Below are 25050 nucleotides of genomic sequence, written 5' to 3' on the forward strand. Positions count from 1 at the left end.
TAAATGCAATATTTAAAACAGCTAAGAGAAATGAGAGTTACCTGAATAGGGCAGGTCCTGAAAACACGTCTCAAGCGTCAAAGCCAGGGTAAAGAGGTGACTCTCCAGCATATGGCATAAACTATTACTATAAAGGTACCAGATGCATCTCTGTGGAGAGGGAATGGCACAGAAGAAAGCAATCCACAGGCTGCCACAGATAATGCCCTCTCCTGGGCCACATGGCCACAAACACACCTGAACTTCTGATGGAGTTACTAAGAGAGCCCCCTCTACTGATCTTAACACCAGAGTGTGGAGAGTAGGAGGTGGTCTTTCATTAGTCAGCACTGAGCTAGATGGACCTATGGGTCTGACTGCACAGTAGGAGGCAGCTGGCTTCCTAGGCTCCTATCTGCACCTTACTGAAGACAGGAGGAGACCTGCTGAATCAGACCAAAACTCCAATCTCTCCCAGCTTGCTGCTTGGCACAAAGAGTGACACAGGTGCTATTGTCAAATTTAGCACTGCTGCAGAAAGCTAGTGCAGAGGAGAGGTGGGGCTGGTCCTGGTGCAAAGTACGCAGATGACCTATCTGGCTACATGTCATCACCAGCTGCAGGATTTGAACTCCTCCCCAAGAATACACACAAAAACCCTAACAGGCGATAACGTAGGTGGGGTCAGACCAGACTGGTTTGTACAGGCCCCAGATCCGAGAGTGGCTTTTACTTCTTGCCTGCAAGGATTTCCAAGTCTCTTCCTGTATCCAGTGATTAAATGCTTCCCTTTAGCCTAGCCTCTAGGTTTTCTGGTCTTCCTCTTGGCAACCACCTTTGCTGCTGCTGCTTCTTTGCACTGATTTAGAGGCTCCCTTACACAGGAGGTGGCTTCCAGAACAAATGGAAAGCTGGCCAATGATGACTCATGCTCCGTTTGCTCTCTGGGTTCTGAGCTATGATAACAAAAATGACAGGCCTTAGTGTTGGCAGGTAGGCACCCCACCCAGACAATGAGTTCACAGCTCCCATTGCTACCCTGCGGGCAGGCAGGAGATTAGATTGAGGCGAAAAAGCAAAGGCTGTACACCCCAGATTGAGACGATGCCTCACGGAGCACAAACAGGAATCCTGGCCTATATTTACTCTGAACATTCAGGGCTTACCTGCACTTACCTTTTGCTCCCCAATTTCCAGGCACAGAAACGTCCCAGAAATGTTACTCTAGTTTAAACCCATACAAATGAAACACACTTCTAAAGCTGCGCCAAGACATTTGCATGTGATTGATCTATTCCAGGAACATGGGTGTAGCCAAGGGGGTGGCAGGGAGGAGCAGCTGCCCCCCATCAATAAAAAGAAATAGAAATACATAGGTAATTAAGGGTTTTGCTCCTCCCAACAAAAGGACTGCCCCCTCCCAACAAAAATCCTGGCTATGCCCATGTCCAGGGGTAGGAAGGTTTTAGAGCGAGGGCCACTTTGCCTCTTGGGAAACCTTCCAGGGGTGGGCTGAAATGGAGCCAAAAGGGGGCAAAGCAATGGATGCAACCCTTACCCTTACAGTAATGCAGCCTTGGGTCCCCAGATGTTGTTGGCCCAATGGTCAAGGATGCTGCAACTTGCAGTCTAACAACATCTGGGGGCCCAAGCTTGCTAGAGGCAGCAGTAGGTTACGTTCAAGCAGCCCAAGGCTTCTTCACACACCTCTCTCCACCCAGGCAAGCAAGACACATTATTGCCTTTCAAGGGCACATTCCAGCCAGGCAAAACCACTCAAGGAGGGCATGGAGCAGAGCCAATAATTTTATTATTATTATTATTATTATTATTTATTTGTGCCCCACCATTTTCCCAGACCAGGACTTACACAAATTGAAACTATACAGATAAACTACAAAAAGTTAAAAGATGCTTATTGAAAAGTAATGAAACCCCGATAAAATTAAAACAATATAAAGAAGAGGTGTTGCCTGGGTAAAGCACTGAGGGCTGAATAGGCCCCTAGGGCAAATACCTCACCCTGATCTACTCAGAGACATCCTTGTACTAGAAACTGGCTGGCACCCAAATAAAGAAAAAAATATGCTGTCCTGCCAAGGCAATGAAAACAGTAAAAGTTTGGTATTCTTAGCACAAGCAAGGTGGGCACTAGATGGAATCAAATATTCCACCCCCACTGCACTTCCCATGCCTTTGCTTGCTCTGTGAAAGCACTTTCCCTCTCCCATTTGCAGGACAGGGGGGTCCTTTAGGTTTCTTCCAGGATATTCCAAAGGTGAGAAGGGGCGAAATGGGAAGAAAAGAGGAAGCAGGTAGGAGATGGCATCAAGGATTAATGGGCCAGCAAATGGTCATCTGTAGACCTCACCTTACTCAGAGACTTTCAGTTGCCAACTCCTGTAAATACAGGGTTGCTAGCCTGGATCCCATGGGCACACATATGCCTGGAAAGGACTTCCCTGGTGCTTGGGATGTCCTTGCCCTTTGCTAAAATTAGGCTTGATGTAAGGACTCTGCTATAGCAAACTGAACAGGCTGTGGTGTGTGCTTCATTGCGAGGGGTGTGGAGATGAGCATGTGGTGCCCACAACAGCTTCTCTGGTTTGCAACCATGCCCAGGGGTCAAAAAAGCTGGCGGCCTCTGATGTATAGATTGTCAGTGACCTCATGTTAAGATGAGTGCAAATGCAACAGCATCCTAAAGATTGGATTGTAGCCAATGCTAGTCCTACTCTAAGTAGACCTACTGAAATTCATAGGCAGGTCCAGGGCTTTTTTATTTAGCTGGAACTCAGTTCCAGCCCCTCTCAAGTGGGCACCACTGCAATTCTAAGAGAACAATGGAGGCGTTCATGATGAGTTCTGGCACCTCTTTTTCTAGAAAAACTGTACTGGGCTGGTCCATTGAAAACAGAGTACAATTTAGTTGGAGAAAACACAGTGCTCACAGCAAGGTTTTAGGAGATACGTTGGCCCCTTTTCCTGCCAGAATGCTCCCAAGATGAACAACAAGCAATCATATCACTAGGGATAGAGAGGAGGCAGTGAAGAATTGCATGCAGATCCAAAAGAACAACATGCATTTCTGCTGCCCAAACCCAAAGCTGTTTCCTCTAAACCATGCTAGTGCCATGAAGAAAAGACCATGTTGTAGAGCTAGATTCCACAATGCAGTGACTGTGGGAACCACAACACCTTTGAAGGCCCTCACCAGGCCCCCAGTTCCTCCTTATCTTTTATTTTTAGGCAAGTTATTTTCGTTTTGTTGTTTGCTTTTGTGGTTTGGGAAGCGGTTTCCTCCTCCTTTTTTGTCTTTGTTTTACTTGGGGCTTGAGCAGGGAAGGTTGCAGTTGTTTCACCTGTCTAGGGCAGAAGTTCTGAGCCTCACCAGTCTTCACTTCTGCAAAATGGGTATTTTGTGCTGCCTATAACAGCTCTTCAGATTCCCAAATGTGCCCCCAGGCCCATAAAGATGGTGGACCTTTCTCCTAGTGCTGCTTCTGTAGGAAAGCCAACTACCCGTGTGCTACATAAGGGGCCGGCAGTCTAGATCCAAGACCAGGTGGTTCACGTGAGGGGCATAAGATTTCACTTGCTCAATGTGCAGGATTTTAGTCCTCCACTGCTTCCCGTCCAAATCCTGAAGCAAAGTCCTGATCTGGATTGCTGTGGCCTCTGCCCACCTTTGCCACTCACCCCTGGCTGAGAGAGCCAGGTCCTTCCTTCCTGCATCCTGTAGAATACTGTGGTCTGCAAGGGCCACCTTGTCCTCCTGTACGCTGGACACCGCTTGCACTGGAAGCCGCTCGCGAGGTTGATCCTGATGTGGCTTGTGGTGCAGCCTAAGGGCATTCACTGGAAAGGATTCCACATTCTGGTGGATATGCAGGATCCCACCCACATCTTTCCGCAAAACCCGGCAGGCGATTGGCCATCCTGCCTCCGACGTGGGGATCAGTCCCAGATTCACCCTGTCAGCCACATCCCACAGTTCCAGCTGCAAACAAGGAAAGAACATAGACAGTTGTGTTTTGCAAGTTTGAGATTTGTCCGCATCACCTACCCTGACTGGCAGCAGGGTAGCTCAGGCAGGAGACTGGCCTTTTGTGCACTTTTCCTGAGATTGTTCTAACTGGAAATGCCAGGGATTGAACTGAGGACCTTTGGCGTACAAACCGCATAATCTATCACTGAATGGAAGAGGAAGAATGAGAGCAGGCATAACAGAAGGAAAATGTGAGGGGAGAATTTGTTTCTTTTTAAAAAGCAAAAAAGTTTTTGAGATGCAGAGAAGAATGCAGAGAAGGCAGCAAAGGGAAGTCTGGGCTGCTCTAACAGATAATATAGCAATTCTCACCAATCAGGCTCCAGGAGGGAAGCAGAATCAGCCAATCAGATACATAAATATTATTGTGTAAATAATGTATATAAAAGCCTGAGGTTTTGGGGAAAATTCAATCAATGTTTAACAATCTGCAATAAAGAGCATGAAATCACTACAGAACTCTGAGTAGATTTCAGTTTCTTTGACCTTACCGCCGTGGATGACCCTGCTGGGAGTACAAGATTCCCAACTGCTTCGCTCACAAGGATCTTAGGAATGTGCAAGCCCACTCTCCATGACAGGTGAGAGAACTGAGATAGATTGCACTAAGCCCTGGGCTCATTAGACAAAGCGTTCCACCAAAAAGGCTCTCGCTCTGGTTGAGGACAGCTGGATATGTTTTGGGCCAGGGACCACCAGTAGGTTGCTTCAGAGGGCGACAGGTGAGAAACTGAACTGCTGGACAATCAGAGACGAATAAAACTCTACTTCATGAATACAAACAGGTGGCAGAGATCAACCCCCATGTCAGGGCCAATGAAGTCAGAAGACCCTGAATCCTTTATGCACTTAATAAATTAGGCACCATTCAAATTACAATACTTTCCCATGGTGGCTTGTAACATTTAAAACCACATTAATTGGTTTTACACAACATAATCACCATCCTAGCAGCAGCAATTAACAAATTACAAATCAATACATCACAGCCATCTACACCAGTGTTAGAATAAAAAAGAGGCTACTGTCTATTAGACACCCACATCTGGAGCAATGCAGAACACACAAACAAGGCTTTTTAAGGTTCCCTAAAAACTACCAAGGACAGCATATTTCAAGGGGAGAGGGACACAGCTGAAAAGGCCCTGTTCCTTGGACCCAGCTGCCAGACCTCCTTCCTGCTTGCTTTGCCCTGACAATTATTATTTTATATCCTGCTTATTTACTGTTTACTGATGTACACAAAAAAGCTTACATAATGAAAAATACAAAAGCAAAACCTTGTAATTAAGTAAAACCTTTTTTAAAAAGTAGAACCATTTTAAAAAGAAAAAGTAGATGGCACTCAACCATAAAAGCGGCGGCTGGAACCAGAGTAAAAGCAAAGTTCTGAAAAAAGTGTGCCTAAATAGAGTTTTCAGGAGAGGTTGTGATGGGAGGGAGGAGAGTGTGTCTTATCACTGTATTTGCAGGATGTATCAATGCTGCCATTTGTTGCCATCTGTCTGTCTCGAGAGACAATGGAGTGTGCCTCTCGAGGTGAAGTCAAACCACTGCATCATTAGCAGCGCCAAAATGACCTCTCCAGGGCACAAGCCTGGGCAGTGTGTAGGGAGGTCCTGGGCTGCTCCCATAAGACTCCCCCCTTCTCAGCCTCAGTGATGCAGTCCAAAAGAAAGCAGAGCAATATGTTTGGCTGCAGGACTTGCCGGAAGGAGGCATACAAAGCACCATCCAACCATCTTAAGTAGCCACTGATAGCACGATCTTCCACAAACTTGTTTTAAAGGTATCCAAATTGGGAGTCATTCCTGCCTCTCATGAGACCAAGCTCTCTAGTTTTAACTATGCACTGTGTGAAGAAAGACTTTCTTTTGTCTGCCGTTAATCTTCCAACATTCAGTTTGGGTGATCCTTCCATATTGTTGGATTACAGCTCCCATCAGCACGGGCAAATGTCAGAGGTGATGGGAGATGATAATTTATTCATTCTATTTAGGTCATTTCTACCCCTTTGCTCACCTTCTGATTATCTCCCTGATGAACGAGGCACCGATCCTGCACACGGTTCAGTTGCAAATTCTTCTGCAGTGCTTCCACGGCATGCGGGTTCCACTCGCAGGCATGGACAAAGGCAGCACCAGCATGAATGAGGTACGGCAGGGTGAAGTAGCCAATCCCTGAAGACAAGGGGGAGAACAGCCACTCGTTATTTTACAGAATACCTTTAAAAGTGGGTTAGACAAATGATAGGGTGATATGGCTACTAGCTTCCCAACCAGAGGCAGTGTGCCTCTGAATACAAGCCGCTGCGGTGCACAAGTAAGTGCTACTGCACTCTTCTCCTGTTGGTGGGCTTCCCAGAGGAACCTGCATGGCTGCAATGTAGAAAACAGGATGCTGGACTAATGAGCTCTGGATGTGATCCAGCAGGGCTCTCTGTAGAAGCCTTAGTTGGCAAAGCAATGGGTCAAATGCTTCTTGCTAGGGCTGGAGAATCATGCTGCCAGCCACAGCACAGGATGCGTGGGAAATGTAATTCAACTTTAGGAGGGCTAGACCCCTGGGAGAGGGAACCAAGAAAGACCACAGAGAAATCAAGTGAACTGAATTCATGTTACTTCTATACATGGCTCAAGACGCCCACCTGGCTTCAAGACCCATCTCTGGATGGCTAAACTATTTAGAAATAGGCTGTGCCCCAAATGGGGCTGCAGAAAGAGACAGCAGCCGCTTTGCTGCTCCCTCGTATCGCAGTATTTACCAGCGTAGAGGTCTACCACCACTTCCCCAGCACACTTCAGAGATGCTATTCGCAGCTTCTCGGTGATGTTTCCTGGAGACAGCATGCACTGTGTCACGTCAAACATGTACCTGTGGAGGCAACCGAATCAGAAGATGTCCCCGAGGAATCAAACTTGTACTTGTTAAGTACTTGTAGTTCTTAACCAACCCCTATTTAGGGTGGGAGGAAATTCAGAGCATACAAGGATTCTTTTCTAAATACTGTGCACATATACAGTATTTATATAGCATATAAGCTTATAGCATAATGCCTACACGTCTACTCAAGCTTATAGCATAATGCCTACACGTCTACTCAAAAGTAAGCACTGGATGCAATGAGACTCATTCACAGATAAGTATATATAGGATGCAGCCTTATCTACCTTTTGCCCTGAGAAGTGAAACATTCACCATACCCTTAACCCACTCCAATCTTCACCCAATACCGCAGACCAGCTGAGTTTTCCAGAGCCCACTCAAAAATCTTACTACATGAAAATGACTGCAGACTTCAAATTTACCCTTTGCTTTTTTTAGAATTCATTGGAAGAAATAGCTATCATATTTTTGACAGGCACATTTACTTCAGCATAAGATCAGGCCAAAACAGAGGGAAGGATGGGACTTCTGGGCCTCTCAGTTGAAAGATCAGCAACTTCTGGCTCCTCTCCTTGAATTCCCTCTCCTTGAATTCTTTCCATTCCATCTGGCCATTACTGTATAAGAATTCTGTAACTAAAAATAAGTTTGCTTTTTCCTCTTCCCTCCCACTCCCTTTTCTTTTTGTGTTGGATCTCTGAGATGTCAAGCCTGAGGGCTGGGTCTCATTGCTGACCCTTGTAAGCTGATCTGGCTAAAGACTGGAGTGAATGAACACTCCTTAAACACCTTAAACTTTCTAGGCTTAAGCTCTAGAACTGAAAGTGTCTTAATTAGACTCCATTTTTCAGTGAACTCAAAGAAAGAAGAGAAAATATTACACTGCACCTCTCCCTTACCGAATTCCATTCTCTACGTGTTCAACCCAGCCATCCTCCCCCAGCAACAGGGTCACTGTTGGGGATCGAAACAAATCTGACTGCACACGTCCGCGTTTTGCCACACGTTGGGCCCCGAGTGCACCAGCAACCACCTCCCAGAGCTCTTGTCCTGAAAGAGAACAGTTGTGATGGATTTGCTGAGAAAGGAAGCAGCTCAGAATGGTCTGGAACAATGCTTGTTTGTAATTTACCCAGCTCTCCCCATAGGGGTTCTCTGAAGCTCTCCTCACTGAACAGAACCAGATCCCCGTGCCGTTGCCAGGAGCGTGGTAGATCTCTCTCCAACTCTTTTGACCAGGCAACTCCATGGCTCAACATCAGGCTCTGCAACTCATCATACAGTTTCTGGATGGGAGGCCGGAACTGGGCCGCTTTTGAAGGAACGGGATTCTGCAAATGGGGTGCAAATGATTAGCCAGTTTCCTATTTCATACACATGCCACACACCACTTTAAATCCCTATACAAATCCGTTGGCAGCAAGCACCACCTTTATGGTAAAAAGTCTAAAAAAATGTTTTGCAGATCAACACCTGGAAAATATTCATGAAATGATTCCCAAAGTATAATAACAGCATGTGGCCCCACCACTACCACACAGTCATACTGTGGCATCAGAGATCAACTGATGGCATCAAATAAATGAAGCAGGTAGGAAGTAGAGAAGAGGACAAGACAAAGGCAAGAAAAGAGGCAGGCAGGCAGGCAGGCTTGATAACAGTCATTGCCAAGTGTAGTGACAAACCCGTAGGTCATGAAATAAAAGCAACCTGCCAACAAGAACTTGGCTCACCAGAATCCATGTTAAAGCACAGGTCTTCCCAGGCAGGATACTTTCCTTCAGCTGATGCAGGTGTTCTGCTGTGAGCTTTTGGCCCAACACAGGCAAGGCCATGGCACCATCAGGAAGCTTCTGCACACGGTAACTGCTGTCCAGGAAACCCTCCCTTTGCAAAAGTTTCCTGCAAAACCAACAACCTGATGAGCTCCCAGAGAAGACTATCGACTAAACCTACAGAAACTCTTTGCTATTGCTGCAGGGAAGAAGATCCAAGAGGGAGGGCAGGGAAAGCTCTTTGTCTGCTCTGTCAGAAGTAGTATTGTGCCATGATTACCAAGGAGGGGGCAGCTAAGCTTCATGGCTGAGAAGATGAAAAACCTTCTGGCCTCTGAGATGCACTAGAAATGGCCGACCTGAGTATCCAAACAGCCTCTACGAGGCCTGTGTGCTTCACAACTGTGAATTGGAGAAACAGGTATGTGCTGGAGAGGATGGAGAGAAAAGATGCTAGACTGCAGGGATGGGGGACATTTTCCAGACTGAGGATCACATTCCCTTATGGGCAACCTTCCAGGAGCCATATGACAATGGTGCATGGAGCCAGAAGCAACAAATGTGCCTTGTGCTGTAGGCCTCACAACACTCAGATGTTGCACACACATATCTCTTGTCAAGAGGCATTGTTAAATTTCAAACATGTGTCCCAGCCAAATGAAAGCTAGGAAGGGTATGACCAGGGTGAATCTCAAGGGCTGCATAAGAAGGGCTGTGTTTAGTCCCTGGGCCTGAGGTTCCTCATTTGCATGCTAAAATTGTCTCTCTTGACTGGGATTTGGGAAGAGGGCAAATGCACCGGTGAAATGAACATATAACTAGGCAAATGCATAGTTCTCTGTATTTATTTGTGCACAAGTCTTCCTTCCTTTCTCTGCCGATCCCCCTTAGCAATGGCTAGGATCTCCAGCACTGGGTTGATACCTTCACTTTTGGCATTGACTTTTTCAGACATAAGAGTAAAAGGCAACTCTCACTAAGAAAGCAAAGTGGTACCCTCAGAGAAAAGCTAAATAAGTCTGACTCTTTGCCACTGGTAATCCTAAACCACTGAGAAATAGGTCTGTTCATTTCTACAAAAGCCTCACTTCCATCAACATAGCACCTCCAGTTTACTGATGACATGCATGATGAATGCACCTTTCTTGAGCATTTATTTCATTTCCCCCACCCCACCTCCTAACACCTGTCGCCATACCTGAATAGCTGAGCAAACTGTGGCTCAATAACAACAGCCGCAGTACCACAAGAACATGAATCTTCCGTGTTCATCTTATCGGGAATGGGGAGGGGTTCTGCCTAAAACAGAGTATTTATAAACAGCGAACATCATGGTGGTGTACAATAAAACAATTAAAACAGAACAATGCTGCACACTACAAAACAAATGACTAACACTGAATATGCATATACCATCCCACCCCCCCGATGGATCTCGCTAGCATTCGCCGCAAAATAAAGTTTGCCCACATAACTCATCAGAAGACTCCTGGGGGGCTTAAATGCAACTCCTCTTTGCACGGACTGCACACAACAACACAACAAGCGCAACACAGGCAGTCAGCCCAGGGAGATACCTAATTATTCATTTTTTGCTTCCTTTGTTTCTGCAGAAGGGGATAGAAGGCTTCAGATTCCCAGCAGCAAACGCCACTTTTTGAAAGGTGGGCAACCCTCAGGAACTACGATCCTATCTATGTATTCGGACTTGGGAAAGATTCGGACCGGACTCGGATTTCTAAGGAAACACGCGCAGGAGCCAACTGTGCACTTCCTTCTATCCCTCCATACTCGTTGGTTGGTTACTATGGCCACCGCAGACGTGAGTCCTTCTATCCCTGCGTACTCGATGGCTGGTTGCTATGGCCACCGCAGACGTGAGCCTGTCTATCCCTGCAGACTCTTTGGCCGGTTGCTATGACCACCGCAGATAGGAGCCCGTCTATCCCTGCAGACTCGTTGGCCAGTTGCTATGGCAGCCGCAGACAGGAGCCCGTCTATCCCTCTGGATTCGTTGGCCAGTTGCTAAAGCTGCAGTATGGCAAAATGCCCGAAATTCTTTTAACACTGTACGTAGCGATACATACTGGAGAAATAACCCACCCATGCGTCTCCTCTCCTTACATAGCCCTTTTGTTAGTGAAATGGGGTATCTCTACTGTTTTGTTTGTTTGTTTCTGGAGTGCATGCCTTCAGAAAACCTTTGGGTCTGAACTTATTCATGGACTCCATTCCCCATCCCCGCACAGCATGCACCACAAAAATCACGGATCCACGGCTTCCTGGCCATTCAATGGCCCAAAAACGTGGATCTGAAGCATGGATCCTCACGCTTTTTGCACTGAGCCGCCCCAAACTCACCATCAAATCACATAGCCAGGGGCACAGCCTACACCACAAAGAACTCGGATCCACGGCTTCCTGATCATACCATGGCCCCAAAACAATGTTTTGAAGCACAGATCCTCATGGATCCTCATGCTTTTTGCATTGAGCCACCCCAAACTAACCGTCAAATCACACATCATGTCCAGGGGCACAGCCTGCACCACAAAAAACTCGGATCCACGGCTTCCTGGCAACTCCATGGCCCCCAAACGTGGTTCTGAAGCACGGATCCTCATGGATCTTCACACTTTTTGCATTGGGCCAACCCAAATGCACCATCACATCACACATCGTAGCCAGGGGCACAGCCAGCACCACAAAAAACTCAGATCCACGGCTTCCTGGCTATACCGTGGCCCAAAAATGTGGTTCTGAAGCACGGATCCTCATGGATCCTCAAGCTTTTTGCATTGGGCCAACCCAAAGTCACTGTCAAATCACACATCATGACCAGGGGCACAGCCTGCACTACAAAAAAAAACCTCGGATCCATGGCTTCTGGGCAACTCCATGGCCCAAAAACGTGGTTATGAAGCATGGATCCACATGGATCCTCATGCTTTTTGCATTGGGCCACTCCTATCTCACCATCAAATCACCTGGCAACTCCATGGCCCAAAAACGTGGTTCTGAAGCACAGATCTGTATGGATCCTCACGCTTTTTGCATTGCCCCCCCCAACTCACCGTCAAATCATACATCATAGCCAAGGGCACAGCCTGCACCACAAAAATGTCTTCATCGGCTTCCAGTGTTGGTGCATAAGTGCTTATAATAGTAGCCTGTTGGTTTTTTGTGAGCTTTATCCGAAGGGTTGAGAGTCACTCAATTCCAGTAGGAACTTCTGACAGGAGCTTCACAAGGTCATTTTTCATAGCGAAGCCTACCCCATGTATTCAGTGTTCTTGTTCTGATAGACCTTTCCAGAATAATGTGAAGCCTCCTTTTTCTTCCTTCAGTTGTCCCTCGCCTGCTCTTCAAGAGTCTTAAAGCACTGCACTATCAATGTTAAAACGTCGCAGCTCTCTTGCCATGATGGCAGTTCTGCATTTAGGACGTACGCTGTCTGTGTTATCTGACAAAGTCCATATATTCCATGTTCCAAAGTTCAACTGTATTTTATGACCCCTGGGTGGTGACCCCACTGGGCACGGTAATCCAGTCAGGGAAAAAGGGAGGCAGACTATGTTTAGGGCACCGTTTCAAGCCCCTTCCCCTTTTCGGGGTGAGCAGAGTGGATCCTAAAAAGGGCTGCTCAGTCACGGATACAGCTGCTGAGCTGCTCAACTGCCTCGTTCCTTGAGTCAGAATGACTGAATCTGTATCCACCGCCCATGTGTTGGTTCATGACTAGGGGCTTCCAGATTTCACATTCCTGCCCCCGTAACCATTTGCTGATCGCCATGGCAGTTTGGGGGATTGGGTTGGTTTTTGGAAGACACGTGTGTGAATTTGTTTTGTGTGTAGATCAGTGCACGCTGACCAACGCACAGTCTTCGCAGTAGGGCTCTGTTCTGATGGCATGAGTAGTCACGACGAACTGGTGGATCCTATCTGCTACAGCCTTCATCCGCCTTCACAGCCATTGTAACACACCGCTTGTTATCATCCACCTGTTCTGCCTTTGAGGACTTCTTGGATCATTCTTTGCCTAGCTCCTTCCCTGTTATGTACTAAGCTTGGATCCTAGAACAATAGGCAAGTAGGATACCAGAATGCAACAACTGATTGGCTTGCAGGAAAAGACCAATCAGGCTCCAGGAGGGAAGCAGAATCAGCCAATCAGATGCGTAAATATCATTGTGTAAATAATGTATATAAAAGCCTGAGGTTTTGGGGGAAATTCAATCAATGTTTTACAAGCTGCAATAAAGAGCATGAAATCACTACAGAACTCTGAGTAGATTTCAGTTTCTTTGACCTTACCGCCGTGGGTGACCCTGCTGGGAGTACAAGATTCCCAACGGCTTCGCTCACAAGGGTCTTAGGAATGTGCAAGCCCACTCTCCACGACAGGTGAGAGAACTGAGATAGATTGCACTAAGCCCTGGTCTCATTAGACAAAGCGTTCCACCAAAAAGGCTCTAGCTCTGGTTGAGGACAGCTGGATATGTTTTGGGCCGGGGACCACCAGTAGGTTGCTGTTAGATGAGCGTCACACTCTTTGGGCGGTGTATTGGAAGATAATTCCCACAGATAAGAAAGGTCACAGACTGTTTAGGGCTTTAAAGGTTAGCACCAAAACCTTTAACCTGATTTGATACTCCACCTGCAGCCAATCAAGCTGATGAACAACCAGCTGAATGTGGGCTCTCCACAAAGTCCAAGTAAGAACTCATGCACCTGCATTTTAGACCGTGTGGAGTTTTGGAGCAGTCTCAAGGGTAGCCCTGCGTATGTATGTATGTATGTATGTATCTATCTATCTATCTATCTATCTATCTATCTATCTATCTGTCTATCATCTATCTATCTATCTATCTATCTATCTATCATCTATCTATCACCTATCACATTTATACCTTACCCTCCCTGGTTCAGGCGTAGAGCAAGTTAAAATAGTCTAGTCTGCAGGTGGCTGCTGCATGGATCACCATGGCTAGGTTGGAAAGGGACAGGTACGGTACCAATCACCTAACCTGACATGGATTAAAAAATGCCAGTTTGGCTACATTTGTGACCAATGCCTCCATAGAGACAGAAGTGTCCAGGATCACACCAGGACTCCTGATGGCGGCTACAGGTGACTATTGTGCCCCATGAAGGGCTGAGAGCTGGCAAACAGAACCGAAATTATTCCGGCCCAGCCATTGGACCCCCGTCTTTAATGGATTGAGATTCAGCCGACTCCGTTTCCTCCATCCCAGCACACCCACCTAAAAACTGACCAATATATCCAGGGTAGCATCTGGCCAGGGCCACGAAACAGTAGATCCATGATGCTTGTGGTCAGATCTGTGGTTATGTACAATATATTTGAATAAAGGGTAAATTTGGGGTTCCCCAATGCAAAAATAGTGACAATCCATGAGAATCCGTGCTTCAAAACCATGTTTTTGGGCCACGGAGTTGCCAGGAAGCCATGGATCCGAGTTTTTTTGTGGTGCAGGCTGTGCAGCTGGACATGATGTGTTATTTGACAGTGAGTTTGGGGTGGCTCAATGCAAAAAGCGTGGTGATCCATGAGGATCCGTGCTTCAGAACCACGTTTTGGGGCCATGGTATGGCCAGGAAGCCATGGATCCAAACTTTTTGTGGTGCACACTGTGCCCCTGGCTATGATGTGTGATTTGACGGTGATTTAGGGGTGGCGCAATGCAAAAAGCGTGAGGATCCATGAGGATCCGTGCTTCAAAACCACGTTTTTGGGCCATGGTATGACCAGGAAGCCATGGATCCGAATTTTAGGTGATACAGGCTGTGCCCCTGGACACAATGTGCAAATTGACGGTGAGTTTGGGGTGGCGCAATGCAAAAAGCGTGAGGATCCATGAGGATCCGTGTTCAAAACCACGTTTTCAGGCCACGGTGTCACCAGAAAGCCTTGGATCTGTGATTTTTTTGGTGCAGACTGTGTCCATGGCCATGATGTTTGATCTGATGGTGACTTTGGTGGGAAAATCATGAGGATCCATGAGGATCCGTGTTTTTAACCATATTTTTGTACCACTGCGGCCCCACGAAACAGTGGATGCGTGATTTTTTTGATGCTGCCTATAGAGTAAGACATGGTCTACAGCACGAGTGTCAAACACAAGGCCCGCGGGCCGAATCCGGCCCGCCAGACCTCATCATGTGGCCTGTGTTGTCGCCGCCGGCCGGCCAGCTTTACCTTTTATTCTCGCTTTTTTTTTTTTTTTTGACACAAGAAAGCCGCCTCTTCAGCGCATGCGCGGCAGCCTACAAGCCAGAGAATGTCTGCCCTCTAGCGGCGCCGGCCGTTCTACACAGGAAACCTCCACTTGTTTTTATATTGAGCGCATGCCATCCTGTGATGTGACAGATACAACCGGCCCTTTGAGGGTGACCAAACTGCTGATGCGGCCCCCTGATGAATTTGAGTTTGACACCCCTGGTCTACAGTATCAAGGTGGTTTTATTTAATTTGAATGAAAAAAATCATATGAATTCATGAGGATCCGTTTAAAATCAGCTGGATCCGCCTTTTACCCTTTTCCCTCTAGGGGGATTGCTTGTTCTGTGTGTGATTTCTACAGCTATAGAAGGCACCAGCAAGATGCAAGTGAGATGGTAATGTTTATGAGTATAGGATTGCAGAGAAGGTGGTTTTAAAAAAAACCCAACAACACTCATCCTGTATTAAGAATGTGTCAAAAGTGCTGTCCACACATAAATTGACAGGAAATAGGGCTGCCACACATCCAGAATTTCCTGACATGTGGGATAATGCAGGCAGAAGCAGTGCCCAGTCCAAAATTGGGAAATGTCTGAGAAAATCCGGGTGCATGGTAGCCCATGTCAGCCATGCTGTTTTTGCAATTTTCCCAAAATTGCATACAGTGTTACCTCGGGTTACATACTAGCCAGGTGAGGAAGGGGTGCCCACTCATTTGCCCTCTAGCACGGAGCAGCTTCCTTTGTCAGACTAGCAACCATGCTTAGGTGGTACCTGGGACCCTTGCCTGGCTAATTCAACAAATCTCTCTCATCACCAATGATAAATATATAGAAAGAGAACCTACCCATGTGATGAAGACACAAAAACCTAGCACATACAGGATGTAAAAGAATGAAAGCTTACTATTCCTCTCTCTGCCCCGTTTTCTCTCCCCTTTTCTCTTCTCCAACCTTATACTGTCTGCAATATTAATGTTTCACATAAAATATAACTGACCTGTAGAAAGGACTTTATTATCTGAAAACAAAGATTATGTATGTATTTTTGTAACCCAGGAAAATCCTTTAATAAAAACATTTTTAAAAACAGTTTTTTTAAAAAAACAAATGGAATTCTTCATTAGATTTTAATGCTTGTAGACTAACCTCCCCAAGCTCACAACAATATGTTTTGTGTACTATTCTGAAAAGCATCTCAAAGCTTGCCCAGACCAGTTTGTACGGTACTAGTCAGCCAGGAAAATTGTCCAGTGCAATGGAGTCTGAGGTCTTGGACCACATTCTTCTCTCCAAGAGCTCTGCAGGGCACCCGACTTGCAGACACAACAATCAATGCCTTTCTGTTATCTTGGTGCTTAGAATGAAAACAGAGAGGAAAATGTGTTGCCCTGTTAAGAAGGATATGGCTGGCATGTGTATCTAGGATACAAGAAAGTTTAAGTTAATAAAGGGTTTTAAAATCATGTAATTTGGATTTCTCTGTATAAAGCTTGGGTAAAATGCAATTCTTAATTGTATTTCACTATTAATATACTTAAGGGACGCAGGTGGCACTGTGGGTTAAACCACAGAGCCTAGGACTTGCTGATCAGAAGGTCGGCGGTTTGAATTCCCGCGATGGGGTGAGCTCCCGTTGCTCGGTCCCTGCTCCTGCCAACCTAGCAGTTTGAAAGCACGTCAAGTGCAAGTGTATAAATAGGTACCGCTCCTGTGGGAAGGTAAACAGTGTTTCCGTGTGCTGCTCTTGTTCGCCAGAAGCGGCTTAGTCATGCTGGCCACATGACCCGGAAGTTGTACGCCAGCTCCCTCGGCCGATAAAGTGGGATGAGCGCTGCAACCCCAGAGTCGGTCATGACTGGACCTAATGGTCAGGGGTCCCTTTATCTTTACCTAAAATACAAGGATTTGTTAGAACCCAAGACACCGTGGTGGCTGTCTCCCTTGGATGCCATCTCTGTAAAGAAAAGAAAAATATGGAAAAGAACTATACATATAAGCAAACTATAAAAGAAGAACACAACCAATTAAAATTAAAAAAATTTGAAGAAATTAGACAACACTGCATCGATTGGCTATAATATCACCAATCAAATGATGTATTTAAATTAGATTAAAAGGTGGGTTTTGAAAAAGAAGAATCTAAATTACAAAAAGAGTTATTACAAAATACAAGGAAATTATTATCAAAAACATATGATTTGTTGTTGGATTGGGAATTAAAGGATACCGTATTTTTCGCCCTATAGGATGCACTTTTTCCACTCCAAAAATGGAGGGGAAATGTGTGTGCGTCCTATGGGGCGAATACAGGCTTTCGCTGAAGCTTGGAGAGCGAGAGGCATCGGTGCGCACCGACCCTTCTCAGTCTCCAGGCTTCAGGAAGCTATCAGCAAGCCTGGGGAGCCCGCGGGAGTTCCCGCAGGGGCGCCCTGAAGCAGAGCGCACCTCGCACCAGGCAGACATCCGCAGCCTGGGGAGTCCTGCGGGAGTGCCCGCAGGGCTCCCTAGGCTGCGGATAGCAGCCTGCTGCGCGGGGCGCACTGAAGCAGAGCGCCCCGCACTTCGGGCAGACATCGGCCAGCCCCACAAGCTCGGGGGACAGCGGGGAGGCGCAGTGCCGCCATTCCGCTGTTCCCTGACCTGGTTTTGGGGGGGAAATAAAGGAAAAATTTCCCCCTTTATTTCCCCCCCAAAAAACTAGGTGCGTCCTATGGGACGAAAAATACGGTAAGTAAAAGAGGTGATGGTAAAGTGGACCCAAGATGTCGGACACCCCATCCAGATGAATGGGGAAAACGGTGGAAAAAAGATATAAGATTCACAGCCTGTTGCACACCAAGAGAAAATCTCATGAAGATGATCTACAGGTGTACATGACCCCAGGTAAATTAGCTAAAATCTACAAATTAAAAACCAATACTTGCTGGAGATGCAAGATAGGGGAAGGTACGATGTGGTGGGGATGTGAGAAGATCAAAAAGTTTTGGAATGTGGTGTATGATGAACTTAAAAAGATGTTCAAAATAACGTTTGAGAAAAAATCGGGAGCTGTCGTGAGGTGGGAAGCCATGGGTGTAGTAAAGTTAATAAAGGTGTAACAGACTATATATTGGATGCAAGCAAAATGTGTAATTGTTTATTGGAAAAAAAACCTCAATAAAAAATCAATTAAAAAGAAAGAAGGAAAGCCAAGATTGTATCTCATAGTAGTCCTACTCAGAGTAGACCCATTGAAATTTATGACAGGACTAATTGAAAGGCAGTGTGCTGCCGTGGCTGGGACTAAGGAGATCCAGGTTCAAAATCAGCCATGAAGCTCCCTGGGTTAACTTGGGCCACTTGTTGTCTCTTGTCCCAAGTAGCCTCACAAGTGGTGTTGTGCAAGTAAAATGGGGCTGGGTGGGTGGGAGAAAACCACGAACATTTTGGAGGTAGGACAGGATATCAACTTGAATGCAAATAAAATAAGCAACCGTTTCCTGGGCAGTGTTTCTTCTGGAGATGCCTGTATCTTGGAACATCCATAGCCAGCTATGTCAGGTGATGCTCTTTACATTCCTCCATTCCCCCAATTTTGTCACCCAGAGCAACTGGAAGGCACCAGAGTAGCTTAATTGTTTAGTAACGATGTATTTAAGAAAAAAAGTTAGGTGGAATAAAAGCAAAGCCAAGGAAATCCTTGAAAGGGAGTGAAGAAGCTGTGTTGCAGATAACAGAACATTTGGAGATAACAGGAGCTGGAAATGCAGCCAATCATGTTTCGTTGCGTCTTTTTTGTTGAGGCTGCTCACATTGCAGGATAATTGCAGTTGATTCATTACCTCAGTATTATTAACCTCCAGTAAGGGAACCTAACATTTCTCAAGAGTTTTTGGTGGAGAAGGCAGGATAGTGGAGCACCGGTGAGCGTTGGCAAGATTCGAGACTTGGAACGGGGAACTGGGCTGGCCACAACCAAGGTAGAGAGATGCAGTTAAAATCTCAAAGGCAGGAGTCCTCAAACTTTTTAAACGTTCCATTTTAGCCAGGCTTTTGGCTGATTGTTTGACATCCTATGCACTTTTTAAATGTGGTTCTTTTTGGGGTGGGGGTGGGGAGATGTTATTGGGTTGTTGTTTTTATTTTGATTATATATGTATAGTGCTTTTGGATTTAGATTTTGTTCTGTGAACTGCCCTGAGACCTCAGAGTACAGGGTGGTATATAAAGTCTAATAATAATAATAATGACTTAGTGGCATTCATTTTGTGAAGAAACTAAAGTGTAGAACGATTATAATATGCAGTAAGAATTGGAACTTTGGGGAAACCATGGAGGGGAAGTCCTAGGTTGACTGATTGAATGTTAAATGTTCAACCAATATTTATTACTTACAATAAATAATGAGGGGGGGACTGTAGCTTTATGAGAGAGGGATGGAGGTTGTTGGGCTTATTGGGGAGATGCGTGTTTGCAGAATAGCATTGAGCGGTTCTCCTGTGTGTTGCTGAGTAAGATGTCGGAAGTGATCCACCTGGGGGCTGGTTTCCCATGTTTGCATGCTCCACTCTTCGAAAAGGTTTCCTGCAGGTTGAACACTAGCATATCGGGAAGACATTGCTAGGCTGTGTAAGCCTTTCTCTTGGTATTACCAATTTCTGAATAGGGTTGTTGTGTGTTTTTTCTCAAAAAACTTTTTGCGGAAGTTTTTTGTGTTACAAAACAAATAGCTCAACAGTGAATGGTACATCCGTTGTCTCCACTTTCATTTCATAGTCTTTTTCACTGTTTGTTTACAGTTGGTGCGAGAGACCTTTGTCATAGACATCTTTCAGTTGGGGAAGAGATGGGGTTATTGCTCTGTTGCCTTTTATTAGTGTAGGGGTTTGTGTCAGCATCATGTGGGGAGTTCTTTTGTTTATGTATTTATTTATTTTTATTGATAATGCAAGAGATTAAGGGGTTGAGCTTGGTTGGTTGAATTCAGGTGATTGCAGTGTGGCTTGTTTGTATGTGTGGGTGTGGGTGGCGGTGAAGGGTGGGGGATAGGTTGTTGGGTCAGGTTAGCCATATTGAGTTGTTTGCTGTTGGGGGACATTAATGTAGGGGTTTTATGATTACTGTATTTGTGGGTTTGGGGATACAAAATAACAGTCATGTGAAACACACACCACCCCTTTGCAGCCTGACTTAGCACAGTGTGTGTTGCTTCTCAGGCCTGGGCTGCCATTCGCCCGGATTTTCCTGGACATGACTGGGATTTAAAAGGCGGAATTGATGGGCAAAGGATTTCGGACATAACATTCAGATGGCTGATTGGGAAAGGTTATGCAAAACAGACTTGAAATTCGCGGCATGTTGCACGCTGAAAGAAAATTATATGAAAATGATGTTCTGGTGGTATCTGACTCCTAGTAAGTTAGCAAAAATGTATAGAACAAGTACAAATCAAATACCTGCTGGAAACGTAAAGAAAAAGTAGGTACCTTTTATCATATGTGCTGGACGTGTAAGGTAATAAAAGTTTTCTGGGAGATGATATATGATGAAATGAAAAAAAAATGTTTAAAAGAACCTTTGATAAAAAAACCAAAAGCTTTCTTATTAGAAATCGTAGGTACAGTACTGACATCACAAAGGAGCAGAAAAGACTCTTTATGTACAGAACACACCCGCTTGGGTGTTACTAGCTTGGAGGTGGAAGGAAGACAAAGTCCCTATCAGAGAGGAATAGTAAGCTAAGCAGATGGACAATGCTGAAATGGCAAAGCTGACTGTAAAATTCAGGCACCAATAGGGGAAAAAACTTTTTTTAAAAGAATGAGGAAAAATTATAACATATCTAGGAGACCACTGCAAGCAGATAGAAACATTAGCAGGATTTTAATCTCACTTGTAAAGTAACAGATACCATGGATAATTTGGATTGACATAAAATGAAGACTATGGAATAATAGGCAGTTGTAAATGTTGATAATAGGGCCCATGGGGGGGGGAGTCACGAGATTCAGAGTAATCTCTACATATGGATATTCATTTGGAATGTTATAATTTTATATTTGTAAAATCAAATAAAAATAGTTTCAAAAATACCCGTATTTTTCTCTCTATAACACGCACCTGACCATAGCACGCACATAGTTTTTAGAGGAGGAAAATCCGTAGGCATGCCACCCGTAGGCATTCCCTCCATAACACGCACAGACATTTCCCCTTACTTTCTAGGAGGAAAAAAGTGAGTGTTGTGGTGCAAAAAATACGGTATATATAACAAAGGCGGAATTGACATCCAGGGGGAATTTCCAAAAGGCGGCACTTTGTCCTGGATCTTAGGCAAGTAAGTCCATCAAAAAATTTTGTGTTTTTTTGGCATTTTTGTAAACGGTGGTTTTCTTAAGAAAGACTCAACATTTTGGGTGTCTTCCTTAAAAAAAACCTCAACAACTTTCAGGGTGTCCTGGTTTTTCCAGAGGCGATGCACTTTAACTGGAATAGTGCCGTGTCATCAGTCTTGAGACTGTCCCTCCGTAGATTTTCACTTTCTCTGCCTTTTGCCTTCCTGACAGTGACCATGCCAGATACACAGGAATCCGACCAATTCCACCCAATGGAAGCTAGCACAGTATCCGCTCCAGGCCTTCCCGTATATTACCCAAATCTTCCATTTGGGGCGTCTATGCAACGGTCAGCCTTTGGAAGGTAGGCAGAATGAGCTGGAACTGGTAGAACTGGTGTTAAGAAGGAATGATTGTATGTTCTCAGTAGGCTTAGAATGCTTGCAGAATTTCTAAAAATTCTGGTAGGAAGTAGCAGTAGCTCTTCCTCCTCACCTCCCCCACCCTTTCATTGTTGTAGCTGCAGGGGGTGAAGTGACAGCTTTGTTTTAATTACGGTATATGTCAGGGGTCTGCAACCTTTAAGACAAAAAGAGCCACTTGGACCCGTTTTCGAAGGAAAAAAAACCTGGGAGCCGCAAAACCATTGCGACATTTAAAACAAATATATCTCCGGAGCCGCGATCTGACAGCGGGCGGGAAGGTGACGTCAGGACGGTGCGTGACTAACGCACGCACCGCCCCCATGCGACGTCACAGCCAGTATAGCGCCCGCCACAGTGGGGAGTGTCGGGGCGCACAATGCGCCTCCTCCCCTCGCTAGTATCCGCCCCGGAGCCGCGGCAAAGGTGTAAAAGAGCCACATGTGGCTCCGGAGCCGCGGGTTGCAGACCCCTGGTATATGTGCAAGCCTTTATGAGGCCTGGTTCTCTGTGTTTAATGGGCCATCAGACTTGCAAAGCAGGGAGGGCTTCATACGCTCTCCTGATGCCAGGGCTTAGGCTTAAGTAGGTGTTAGAGGGGAGCAAGTTTTGGTGCCAGAGGGCCAGAGCCAAAGGACACATTGAAGGACACCAGAGCCAAGAGCAATTGTTGTTGCTTAGGCAAAGCCCCTAACCCAAAGAGGGAGCCGTTTTCTAGCCCATCCTGTCTGGGAAGTGCCAATGGCCAGCTAGGGTGTGCAGTGCCATTCCAGAGCCTCTGTTGTACTTTGCCACAGTTCAGTATCTTTCCGGGCAAATGAGAGTTCTGGAGACTCAACACATGGCCACGGGCACAGAGCTGTGGGTTCCCAGTTCATGGCAGTTATTTCTGTCCTTGCTGCCTGAAAGCAGTAGAAGCCATGCAGTGATTGACCACCTTGTTTGTTGTCTGAAAGAACTGAATCTGTATTCTGATGTCTTCTTCCCCCACCCCCATTACCTGCAGGTATAATCTTTGGGAAATGATCCAGCAGATTCGTTTTTTGGGCCACCAAATGCCCCGGGTGCCTGATCGTCAAATACGTAGACCACGAATGAGAGGCGGAATGATAAGACAGCAGATGCCTTTGATGGAACAGCCCCGCGTAATGCAAGGTGGAGTGATGGGAGAGCCACGAGCGCCCTTGATCAATTTCCGAGGTGAGAGGTTTCAGGTTTAAATGAGAAAGGACATTGATTTAAGTGGTATAAATCACAGCACAATAAATTAAAATGGAAAGATATCCATAAGGAAAAGGATAACTCTTATTCCTATTGTTATCTGTTGCAATGTCTTAGCAGAGCAGCAAATTCTCTGGAAGTCAAATGATATAGTCACCTCAAAAGCTATAACATGGGACAGGATGGAAGCATTCTTCTTAATAATTGGATCTAAAAGAAATAGATACCTGTTCAGAAGTGCCAAATTATAAAGTCTTGCCTAATAAGAGACATAAAATGACAATTCTGATTGAGTTGCCTCTTGGAGATGAGGCCTTGTGAGATCTTAGGCAATGATTATTATGTTCCTTAAACATGATGCAATGTGGGGGGGGGGTGGACCTTATGGGAGGACAAAGGGATCCAAACCATTCCCTCTGTGCCCTTGGCTCAGTCCCTGTCACCTTTCTTTGGCAGTTGAGGCTGCCCTCACAATCAGCACCACATATTGTGCTTCCAGGGGTGTGCGAGGCAATGCGTCTCTGCACTCTGACACATATTGCCTTGAGCCCCCTTCTGTCTGAAACACAGAAAGCTTCATTCAAAGCTTCTCTATGCATGTATGGCATGGGTTCCTTGCATGGTCATGGGCAAGTAACTCCCACTTTTGCTTCTCCATCTATCAAATGTGCTGCTTTTGTGTGTGTGATGGTCTTTAATGCAGGTAGAGGAGGAAGGGAGCCCCCTAGAGGTCCACAGCGCAGAGGCATGGGACGTCGAGGCATGGAACCTCGAGGCATGGGACGTGGAAGCATGGAAGCTCCAGGGATAGCACCTAGAGGCATGGCGCCTCCTCAGGGCATCGAACCCCAGAGAAGGAGGGAACCCAAGCGCAAGAAGTCCAAAGACAAGAAAAATCAAGGCGTAGAGCCCAGAGAGAGGGAAGAGGAAGATATGGAGCCCCCTAGAGGCGTGAAGCGCAGACGCAGGAGATCTCAAGAAAGAGAACCCCCAAGTAATAGTGCCTGAAGGCATGGAGCCTCCTAACGGCATCTAATGTCCCAGAGGCAGCAAAGCCAGGTGCAAGAATACCCGAGGCAAGAAAAATTAAGGCATGGAGCTCACGATTTAGGTGTTTCTCAACAGCAGATCAGTGTGATGGGAGTCTAATCCATCTTGTTAATAGAATGCTCTGTTCTTTCGTTCTGAAAAATATCTAACCAAATGGCATGTTGAAGACAGCATAGAAAATGGCTTCTACACCCATCCTATGTCTAAACCAGAGCAGTACTGAGGGGAAGAGGGCTCATTTCCTCTTCTTCCTCCCCTTGTTTATCTTACTTCTTCCGTCATTTTGTTTACTTCCTTGAGTTTCAATTAAAACTTCGGTTTAGCAAAACCATGTGGCTTGTTGTACATCTGTATTGCACTTGCTTCCCAAGTCACCTCATCCTCCCTTGTAGATAAAAGTTTAGCTTACGTTCCCATGAAGTCGTTCCCACACATTCTGCCTTTGGTGTCATCCCTACTGCTGCCCAATTATTTTTTCAAAGGCACTAGATTAAAATTCTCCTATGCTTATCTAACCAGCAAAGTAAAAGCTGACCCAGCCAAGGAACTGCTACAGCACTCCTGAAAAATGGGGCAGGATAGGACTTCTTTATGGACTGCTAAGGAAAGTTTGTTCCATGACCACTGAGGAGGGTCAGCAAAGTGTGCGCCCATTCTGTCCTAACATGGCATGTTATCAAGAGGACCCTGTCAGGACTGGTCAGGACACTCATTCCCTCCTTACATGCACATGCGTGCACCGACACAGGGAAGGGGGACCTTTGACCCACCTGATGCTGTTGGACTACAACTCCCATCATCACTGGCCATGTTGGCTGGGGTTGATGGGAGTTGAGGTTCAACAGCCATGGTTTTCAATCAGTGTGCCGTGGCACCCTGGGGTGCCTTACATGATGGCCAGGGGTCCTGCGGGAGACATTGGTCTGTCCCTCTTACCTTCCCTTTGATGCGCGCTCATATCTCTGTCTCCCAAAGGCTTGCACAGCTGTTTGTTGCAGCAGCCCTGGCAACCAGCTCTGCAGGCAAATGGTGCCTTTGGGTCTGGCCAGGGGGTGCTGTTTCCCAGGAGCTGAGGCAGCCTCAGAGTAAGTAAGCAGGCAGGCAAGGGA

General features: G+C 46.0%; 2 protein-coding genes across 6 annotated transcripts; one reads left to right on the top strand and one right to left on the bottom strand.

The window, feature by feature from the left end:
• Nucleotides 1-1800: 1800 nt before the first annotated feature.
• TRMT12 (tRNA methyltransferase 12 homolog) lies at nucleotides 1801-10487 on the bottom strand. Of its 2 annotated transcripts, none has more exons than XM_083484756.1 (8): nucleotides 10266-10487; nucleotides 9887-9987; nucleotides 8647-8815; nucleotides 8046-8244; nucleotides 7813-7963; nucleotides 6792-6901; nucleotides 6050-6207; nucleotides 1801-3979 (listed from the first exon to the last, which is right to left on the bottom strand). In XM_083484756.1, the coding sequence occupies exons 2-8, from the start codon at nucleotides 9958-9960 to the stop codon at nucleotides 3509-3511; spliced, it is 1332 nt and encodes a 443-aa protein (XP_083340882.1). In that variant the 5' UTR covers nucleotides 9961-9987; nucleotides 10266-10487; the 3' UTR covers nucleotides 1801-3508. The 2 variants fall into 2 exon arrangements, with proteins under 2 accessions (XP_083340882.1, XP_083340883.1); XM_083484757.1 differs by having other exon boundaries at nucleotides 9887-9983; nucleotides 10266-10459.
• Nucleotides 10488-10588: 101 nt separating this feature from the next.
• LOC310698070 (uncharacterized protein) lies at nucleotides 10589-24269 on the top strand. Of its 4 annotated transcripts, none has more exons than XM_083484826.1 (4): nucleotides 10589-10757; nucleotides 21480-21612; nucleotides 22677-22870; nucleotides 23595-24269. In XM_083484826.1, exons 2-4 carry the CDS (start codon nucleotides 21485-21487, stop codon nucleotides 23897-23899), a joined length of 627 nt encoding a protein of 208 aa, XP_083340952.1. In that variant the 5' UTR covers nucleotides 10589-10757; nucleotides 21480-21484; the 3' UTR covers nucleotides 23900-24269. The 4 variants fall into 4 exon arrangements, with proteins under 4 accessions (XP_083340952.1, XP_083340951.1, XP_083340953.1 ...); XM_083484825.1 differs by lacking the exon at nucleotides 10589-10757 and adding an exon at nucleotides 13636-13819; XM_083484827.1 differs by lacking the exon at nucleotides 10589-10757 and adding an exon at nucleotides 18383-18893.
• The last annotated feature ends 781 nt before the right edge of the window (nucleotides 24270-25050 follow it).

Source organism: Podarcis liolepis (genome assembly GCF_965112155.1).
Source record: "Podarcis liolepis genome assembly, chromosome: Z".
NCBI lineage: Eukaryota > Metazoa > Chordata > Lepidosauria > Squamata > Lacertidae > Podarcis > Podarcis liolepis.